The 9,942-nt window shown below is 37.8% G+C and overlaps 1 protein-coding gene and 1 long non-coding RNA gene across 2 annotated transcripts in view; one reads left to right on the top strand and one right to left on the bottom strand.

Annotated features, from left to right (window-relative positions):
- ELL (elongation factor for RNA polymerase II) overlaps positions 1–9,942 on the top strand; it is a 131,192-nt gene that overhangs the window by 104,902 nt on the left and 16,348 nt on the right. The window contains exons 7-8 of the mRNA XM_051972314.1: positions 3,215–3,314; positions 9,448–9,934. Of these exons, the coding sequence (XP_051828274.1) occupies positions 3,215–3,314; positions 9,448–9,934 (587 nt within the window). The remainder of the gene's footprint in view (positions 1–3,214; positions 3,315–9,447; positions 9,935–9,942) is intronic.
- Positions 4,321–9,441, bottom strand: LOC127545213 (uncharacterized). The gene is made up of 2 exons (XR_007949614.1): positions 8,764–9,441; positions 4,321–8,649 (listed from the first exon to the last, which is right to left on the bottom strand). It is a non-coding gene; the product is annotated as an uncharacterized LOC127545213 (long non-coding RNA).

The following is a 9,942-nucleotide window of genomic DNA, read 5'->3' on the forward strand; positions in this document are numbered from 1 at the left end:
GTCCAAAAACAGCCTGGATGATTGTCTGCCATGGAAATGTAAACAAGAGATCCAGAGTCGGCAAAGGCCTGGGTTTGTGGACTCCACTGTTTTCTGAGGTTTTCCTTACAAAGAATCCCACTCTGCTATGAAACCTCCCTATGGTTACAAAATACTTGAAACTTGTGCCCAAGAACTTCAGACCAATGGAGTCAGTGCAAAAGCTTTTGGAAATCTGTAGCCATAAATGCAGTATTTTCTCTCATCCTGACAAGAAGGTGAAAATTTGACTTTTTAAAATTTTTCTTCAGGTTCATTTTTCTTATGATTTTTGGCCAACAAAATGCCATTCTTTGTATTGAACGATTTCCGTGATCTGAACACACAATTTGGCTTGGAGATGAGACACTGTTAAAGAGACTGCTGCTCATCTCCAAGACTGTAAACCAAGTCATTTAAAGTATTAGAATCTCTTTGGCAATTCTTAGGAAAATGAAAACCGGGCTGTTGTAACTAATTTAAACATATTCAGTGCCTTGAATTATAACCTAACTGGAAAATTACAACTGTCCACACAGCCTGTCTGGTTTAAAAAAAAAAAAAAAAGTTATTCTTCCATGTTTGCTATGTTGTCTGAAATCATGGCATTTACTTAGGGCAACAAATCCCAAATAGGACCCTGAAAGGATATCTTTTTACTGTGTAAATGAAGACTTTCTTGCTTTAATGTAGGCAGCATAGCTACAAAGCAGAAAAAATGATATATATGGGGGCCTCAGAAGTGGAGAAAGGGGCTTCATTTCTTGTCCTGAGCTGTGAGTGCTCTTTATGTTCATCTTGTGACTTCTGGGTCCTTGTTGCATAGCTCATTTTTTTTAAGAGCCATCAGTGCACATAGTGGGTATCAGAACTGGAAGGGCCTTGATGCTTATTTTACAGGTGATAGAGCAGGCTGAGGTGAAATCATTTGTAGACCACAAGGCAAAACCCGAGATCCTTTTATTCAGCTATACTGATTCTCTTATGCCTATTTCTCTCACTTCTTAAGGAAGCGTAGGAAAGTGAATAGAGTGCTAGACTTGTTAGGAAATTCTAGATTTGAATTCCTCATCAGATTCATTGTCTCTAAAATGGATAGAAGAGCACCTGTAACATTTAACATCAGACAATGAGAAGCAAATCAATATAAAACTTAAAAATCTTAAAGCTCTATTTCAAAAGAAATATTACATTCAAGTTTAAAATTAAATAAAATGTAAATATTAAATAAATATTTGAAATTCATTGTTATAGGAGTAATGGCATTATTTCTGTCAAGAATTTATGTGGTAAAAGGGTGAACAACCCTCCCTTTTCTCTCTAGTCTCTCTCATTGTCTCTTTTTGGGCACCCCCTGGGACTAAGATTGATTATGGTAAAGTGATTATTCTTTCTTTTTTGAATTCCTTTTCACATACTCTTATAGAGTGTATTATCATATCATAGAGATAGAAATGAGCTTGGAGCCATCTAGTCTAAGGTCTTAATTTTACCATAGAGGCAACTGACATTCAGAATAAAAATAAAGATATCTAAGGAAAATGGAACGTATCATCAATCTTGAGAAGAAGTGTAAAAGCCACCATCCAGGGTATAGTTGATCAGACAGGAAGTTGAGTCATCATGGGAAAAGTGAATGCTGTACTGGTGATATACAAACAGAATAATAATAGAAGATAAAAAATAAATAAAAAGAACCAGAGAAAGGCCTCTAACACATCAAGTCACTCTTCTCTGAAGGAATATTCAGTGATGTGGACAAAAATACTACAAGTAGACAAGGTGTGGGCAGATTTTGATTGGTACAGTGGAGGAGGAATACTTGGGCCAGTCAGATCATGGCCCAAGTACAGGATCAGAGTTGGCAGGATTTAGGGACATGGAATATTAGAACTGAAAGAGACAGCAGCAGTTCTCTCATCCTTGCAGAGATTAGAGACCTTGTCACTTTTTGTAGTCAGATGAATGTGTGTTATTGATTGTCCATATTTCTAGCTTTAAAAATTTTCTAGGTGCATCCAGTAAGTTCTTCTAGTAATGATTAGCAAATTGAGGAAATCTTTCTACTGTGGTTATAATGATGAAAGAAGAGAACTAACCTGTCTTCCTCTTACTGGATCTTCTTTTTGAGGTCCCTCTATGATCCTTTAGGAAAAAGCCCAGAGATCTAAACTAGAGGAATAAAGAGTTGAATTTATTAATCTGGATTGGATTAGTTAACATTAATTAATAATGTATGAATTCAGTGCTAATTCACTGAATTCTTTTTTTTTTCAGATAATTTTTTTTATTAAAGCTTTTTAAATTTTAAAAGATACGCATGGATAATTTTTCATCATTAACTCTAGCAAAACCTTGTGTTCAATTTTTCTGCTCCCTCCCTTAGATAGCAAGTAATCCAATATATATTAAACATGGTAAAAATATATTTTAAATCCAATATATACTTACATATTTATACAATTATCTTGCTACACAAGAAAAATCAAATCAAAAATGAGAAAGAATAATATATTAGATATATTGCATTGATAAAATGCAACAACAAAATAAAACAACAACAAAAAGAGTGAAAATACTATGTTATGATTCACCCTCGATCTTCTCTCTGGGTGTAGATGGCTCTCTTTGTCACAAGACCATTGGAACTGGTCTGAATCATCTCATAATTCATGAGAAAGGCAATATGTCATGGTGGTTAGAGAGCTGGTCCCAGAGTTGTGAAGATAGCCTGGGTTCTGATCCACAATTGGCTGTCCTACCCAAACAAATCACTTAAGCTTTTCTAACATTCATAAGGTGCAGAGAAGGTGCTGGTCTACTTTAGTAAAGGTAGTCTCCATATGTGAGCATTTCTTGTGCCAGTGAAATCATAGATTCACTTGTGCTAGGGGGTAAACTAGTAAACCAGAGGCTTTTTCATTGATTGTTGATGCCTAATTTCTCCTTTAGCCACCTTGAATTAAAAATGGTCAGTCAGACTCCAGAGCTAATTTTTTTCCTTTGTAACCATTCAGAAAATTTATTCAGGAGAATTTAACTTAAGAGATAGGCAGTCAGCTAATGTATTCAGGGAGCCTCAGCTTTTAATATGTGTCAAGGCCAGGTTCACATAGTCCTAGAAAAAAAACAAAACTCATCTTAACCTTCTGATGAAGAATGCTTTCTTTAAATCATGTATAATTTTGCTTTTCAGGAAACTCTGTCAGACACAGAATGTAGGTAATGTTCCTGGAGATACACCTTCCTCAAGTCCACCACCAAAAGACCCTTTGAATTCCTCATCACCCCCTCAGGTAGGTGACCTGGAGGGCTAGAGACAAATGTTGGTGTAGGGAGGCTGCCTAGATTTGTGAAAGGAGAACTGGACCGAGTCAAGAGAAAGAGTCCAGAGGAGGGAGTGTCGTGGTCATTTATCTAATTGTATGCAAAGGGTTTCATAAACCTTGGACACTAAATTATTAGTTAAGAAAAGTAGTTGTGGCCAAGAGTTGGTTTTGGGATCAGGGGATCTGGGATAGATAACCTTGAATTTAATCTCTCCAAAATTCAGTTTCCTTATCTCTAAAATGTGAATAATATTTTCTGTGTTATAGTTTTATAGGGTTGTTAGAATAAAAAAAGATGATGTATATAAATCATTTTAGTTTTTCTTTTAAATTATGAAGTACTTTACAAATGTGAGCTATTATTTCTGGTGTAGGATTTCCCATAGATATCTTTGTATTGTCCTTAATTAAAAAACCTTTTGAAAAAAATAACCTTGCCAGGCTATGTCAGAAAGAGAAATCTGAACTCATTTCTAGCAATTTGTGTTAATTGAACTGTTACTGTAATTTGAGTATACTATAGAAGACTGTGATCCAACATGGTTGCAGAATGATCATATAAAAAGTCAGATTTTGACCACAATGGCAATGAAATGCTCAAGCTGTACAAAATGCGGCTAAATGTTTGAAACAAAAAACACTGAGGGATCTGCAGAATCCTGTGATGATAAAATTATCCCTTCAGCACCACCATATTACTGGATTTCCTGCATGGGGAGGAGATGGGGGAAAGGTGCAGAATTAGAGGAGATTATGCTTCTCTCAAGAAATTCCCAGTCTGATGGAGAGGGGAGATCACACAGACAATTAGAGCCGCTTCTGGCAATACTTGGATTTGGTAATTTCTAGAGCTTCAGGTTGGGACTTACAGATTATATACCTATAATGAATATGACCCTGCTAATTAAGTTCTTTGAAGGTATATACTTGTTTGGAGTTAGTCTATTTTTAAAGGGTTAACTTCCTTTTTAAAAAAAAAAAAAAAAAAAAAAACTTTTTTTGTTTCTAGTTCTATGTTTCCCTTCCTTTCCCTCCCCTCCCTCTCTTTGGACTTAAAATTTCATAGGTTTAGGGGATTCCCTTTATAGAAATTGCCAACACTGGTTTTATTTAGCTTAAGAGTTTTAGAGTGTGCTTGGTACAATTCCCAAGATAGGCCAGAGACTTCTGTGAAGGACTTTGAATATCAAACAAAGCGTTTTTATGTGATCCTAGAAGTGATAGGGGAGCCACTAGAGTTTATTGACTTAATGGGGTGATAAAGATATGATCTTCTATTAAATTTGCCAACAGAATGGTTTTTGGAGTGGGAAAGACTTGGAGAAGACAGACCCTTCAACAGAGTATTGCAAAAAATAAATAAATAAATAAATAAATAAAATGAAATTTAAAAAACAAAAAAACAAAAAAACAGAGTATTGCAACTTTCCACGCTAGAGATGATGAGGGTCTGCAATAGAGTGGGGGCAACATCAGAGGAGAAAAGGGATGCTGCACAGGTGAAAGTGACAGGCCAAAGTTACAGATTGGATATGGAGGGGCGAGAAAAAGTGTGTGCTGGTGATGGCATGCATGTTTCTAAAAGGACTTTAACCCACAGTTTCTACCTTTTATTGAGTTCATTATTCTGTTCTGTTTCCTTTGAATGAGGTTAGGTATTGAATTAATGCATGTTGAACTCTTAAAACTTCAAGACTGCACAAATTTCAACAAGGCAGTCCTAGTTTTGACCACAGAACCCAGCAGAACCAACATTCATGTATCGATAGATAAACATGTATTAAATAATCACTGTGTATAAGATAAGGAGTTAGGAACTTGGGGAAAAACAGGGGAAAAAAAGATAGAAATGAGTTTTGGGCTCCAAGACCTTTTTTCATACATATGTGATAGTGATGTATGTATGTTTCTTTAGTACAGGGCTAACCAGATCACTTCCTCCATGATTAGATGTGAACTATTCCTGAATAATGGAGGGTAAAGACTTCACAAGCATCTCCAGCCTAGTTTTCTAGCCTTTCTAGCCTTATTAACTTATGATTCTACTTCATAAACCACACAGTCTAGTCAAACTGGCCGCCATCCTGTTCCTCCCATACGGCACCTCTCCCATCAGATGCCACTGGGTCTTGGCAGTGACTCTACTTAGATCCTTTATTTGCCTCTTAAAATCCCTCATTTTCTAAGGCTCAGTTCTCACACTATGAAATCCTCTTCCTAGAACTTTTCCTGATCTCCTTAACTTTTAGTACTTTTCTTCCTCCTCCTTCCCTCCAAAAAAGATTTAGCTTCTTATACTTATTCGGTATATATTTTTATATATGTTTATATATTCTATATAGCAGAATATGTCATCTTCCCCCTCATCCCCCCCCCAAGAATATCAGTAGGCTCCTGAAATTTAGGAGCTTTATAAAGGCACAGGTCCTGGTATAGATTAGGCACTTAATATATACTAGTTTATTGATAGATGTAAAAGTTTACAAAGCCATATATGAGCCAGATATTTGTAGGTTGTCATTTGACCATTTCACTACTTTAACAGTCTGCAATGTTTCCTAGGTCTTTTTGGGGAAAATAACACCATTCAAGCCTTCATAGCCTGGCTCCAACTTTATTTCATAATACTTGCTTCCAGCCATATTAAAACTGTTAAGTGTTCCATCTCATTTCCGTCATGCACAAGCATCAACACATTCTCCAAATGCATTTTCCTCCTCTTTCTGTCTTAGAATTAGCCTGATGCTACTTACTCTGTGCAGAAATGTGCCCTCCTTCCCTAAATTCTGTCCTGTGCAAAAAAAAAAAAAAAAAAAAAAAAAACCCAAAAATCCAAACCTTTATCATGTAAGGATGGATTACCTTTGTTCTTGTTACTGTTCTCATTACAACCCTAGCATATAATAAACTCTTGATAAACGTTTGCTGACTTGAATTCTGTCCGCATTATACTGATGAAGAAAGTGAGTTTTTAAAAGGCTTATTAGTAGCTGTGATGGTCATATATTGTTAAATGGCATTCTCTGAATTTGATTCTGTTTTCTGACCCTGTGTCTATTGTTGTTTTCATGACACTGTCTTGTTTTCCAGTAAGAGTAGAAATAAAAAGATAAGAACATAAGAGAGGAAAGCAGAATGCAGTGAGAAATTGTAGAAATTAGCTAAATAATAAACTATTTTTATCATGGAGGATGTCAAAGGCAGCATCCAAATTAAATCTTGAAGGAAAAGGTGGATGGACTTAAGCCTCTGGTGATGGGATAGCCAGTTCATTCCAAGCAGCTGCTTGAGCCAGAGGCATGGATGCTTTTAGAGAGGACAGGATGGAAAAGCAGAGAGTATAGTGAGTCATGTCATTTGGCAAGAACGCGAATGAAAGTCAGCTCAGTGGTGGCACCTTATTTCCTTGGTCATGAATTTGAGTCATTTTCTTAGTATAAAGTCTTCATCCAAAGAACGGAAACTGGGAAACTGGTCCTTGTCTGAGGACTCTGAGTCAGAGGATCTGAGGAAGTCTTGCAGACTGTAGATACACCATCGACAACATAGATCATCTTCCCCTTTTTTAACCAGAAGTATAGATAGCCATGAGATTTAAGTTTTGTGTTGTATTTTATTGATGTCATTATAAATATCTGGGTTGGGATTTTGGACCTAATTCTACTAACTTTTGACCTTAGACAACTTCTCTGGCCCTCAGTTGATGTCTATAAAATGGTGATAATTCCTGCCAGTTCCCAGAATTGTGAATACAAAACACTTTGGAAAGTGAATGCTCTTCCAATCAACTTTGCTTTTATCACTGCTAAGGGATCACTGGAGGAAAGAAATTTTGCTTTTCTCAAACCTGAACTTGAAGTTGGGAGACGTGGGCCTAGAACCTATGATTCCCCTCCCTGGGTACTCCTCCCACACTCTTCTCTTTGTGAAATGAAGGGGTGGACATCTCAGAGATCCTTTATAGCTATAAAATAGGTTTCATTTCTGTGGTGCTTGCTAAGCTGCCAGAAAGGAGCCTTTGAGGATCTGTATTTGTTCATATACAGAATGACATACAGAGCTGACCATCTGTTGAACACCAGATAACTCTTTCCCAACTCTCTTTGATAAGGATTTTTTTTGTTTTTAGCACATATTACTAACAGTGATGTAAGACCATGGTCAAATGACACTGTTGATTTGAATAATTAGCCTTTTGTTCATCCTATAGTCCTAAGTGACTAGAGCTTTCCCATTTGTACTTCCATATATAGTCCTGGAATGATGCAGAGATTGTCTTGTAGGCTTTCCTTTTCTCGGTTAGCATTTCTTTGCTTGGTCTCTTTCTGGGGTATTTCCTGTATCAGCCTCATATAGACAAAGGCTGAGAGAACAGACCCTGGATTACTAATTTCAGGCACTTTTCTCTCTGCCCTTCTCATCTCCATACCACCTAGACATTCATTTTCCATAATCTAAAGTGATCCCTTTTGAGAGGAGCAGGTAATTAGCCTTTCATGTGTCCATGATTGCTCTCTTCCAGATTGGATCCATATATAGTGCCTTTGTCCTCCTCCTCCCATACAGAATTTGGGTTCTCCTTACTAGGAATTCACTCTTCATTCATTAGGGTGTGGCTGTTCTGACCAGCCAAGCAGAACACATGGTCTATCAGAGCTTATATAAATGGATATGAATTTTAGTTGGTTGCTCCAGACCTTTGGTCTTGCTGCCCTTCTTGATGTCTCATCGAGCATATATAGTCCTGATAAAAGTGATGACTTAGGGTAGCTCTGAGGTATAACTTGCAGCCTTGTGCCAAAGGCTTTGGTGCCCTTAATTTTAGGCCACTTCATACCAGTCCTGCTAAGAACCTTCATGATGTTGTGCTCTGTTCCCATTGGAGCCCAGGATAAGGCAACACCTTTGGCAGTATTTTTAGATTCCTTCTCACCATTAGATATGGAATGCCTATCAATCAGAGAAGTGGTATAATAAGAGATGAATTAGCTTTGTCCTTGTGATTACTCCTTATCCCTTGAGGCCAGCAGTAGGGAAAGTATTATTCTGGAATTGGGAAGTCCTTGCCATTGATTTCTTTTGCCTTCAAATAGAAATCCAGATGTGCTTTGTGAAGGTGAACAAATGCAAGTGTGTTTGCCAAATTCTCCACTTTTTCACTAGTACTAACTCCTTGACCATTATCCAGATTAGAAAAGGCCTCAGACTGGCCTCACCATCTTAGCTGTGTTCAGCAGCAGCGTTTCAGAATACCCAGGCTCTCCGGCCCACTGGAGATCTTTCTTTCGAATGTGCATGCAATCTGGAGGGGAAAGAGATATTTAGAGGAGACATGGGCAAAGAAAGGAGCAAAGGGGAAACCTAGTTTCTGCCCAAATAAATACCTCAAGGGCTTTTTCGGAAACCAGTCCCTCACCTGATTTCTTGAGAAGTCAGCGCTCAGTCATTTTCTGTGGCAGTGCTGATGGTCTTAAGTGAGAACAGAGTATAATTCTCTAACAGTTGCTTCAGGTTGAGCTGATTCATCTGTACTTGAACACCTGTTGAATCCTCCCTGTCTCTCCTGTTTCCTAAATTACCAACACTATGTCACAGTGCCACCTCGTGGCTCTCTGGAGAATTGCAAGTAGGGTTCTCCAAAATAGACCTAAAGGTAAAGAGTAGCTTCTGCTTTTAATCCTTAGATGATAAGACTATAGACTGAGAACCACCAAGAATTCCATTTCATTAAATACGTCGATATTATAAACAGACATGCAGATCAATTAACGTATTGCATGTGTATATTACTATTTTTCAAACTTTATGCTATAATTACTAAAATGCAAGTTCATTTTAAAATGCTGCTGAGGTTTACAGTAGCTTTTTGTCATCATGCATTTTCTCAGTCAAAAAGTGAATATCAATAGAATCTTTTGACGGTTTAAAAAATACTCAAAAAGGTTGGGAATTGCTAGACTAGATCTTCCCAAAGAGCCCTTCCAAAGCATTCTATGAGTTGATAAGAATCTGTTGGGATCCTTTTGAAGCATTATCTATAAGGTCTACTACTCCACTAACTCCTCTATTCTTTCTAAAAAGAAACTTTCTTTGTTCTCAGAAACGATCTCAGCCACTGGATTTCATTGACCCACTAGCAAATAAGAAGCCGAGGATATCTCATTGTACTCAAAGAACTCAACCCACTTTCAATGGGAAACTGAACTCTTCTAATGGGAAGGAAGTCCCTTCTGCTCCTGGCCCAGCTTCTGTGGCCAATTCAGTCAGCTCTAGCTCCCACCTCCCAGTCTTGGAGCTTCCCCGGCCTCATGACCCCCTCACTGATGTCAGCAATGACATATGTCACAATGGCAGAGACTGTGAGAATGCCGAGGCCTCTGAAAGCCTCAGTCTCCCTCCGCTGACAGACTGTCCCCAGACCAGCAAACACAGTTGTGCCTCATGGCATATGAAAACCAAGAAGAAATCCAAAAAGCACAAAGAAAAGGAGAAGCGAAGTGAGGAGAAACATAGAGAAGAGAAGCAGGATTGTGAACTCATGAAGAACTCCGATCCTAAAATGAGTGGGGCTCTGCAGGAAGGCACAGGTAGGTGT

The sequence above is a fragment of the Antechinus flavipes genome, chromosome 1 (assembly GCF_016432865.1).
Source record: "Antechinus flavipes isolate AdamAnt ecotype Samford, QLD, Australia chromosome 1, AdamAnt_v2, whole genome shotgun sequence".
In the NCBI taxonomy this organism is placed as follows: domain Eukaryota; kingdom Metazoa; phylum Chordata; class Mammalia; order Dasyuromorphia; family Dasyuridae; genus Antechinus; species Antechinus flavipes.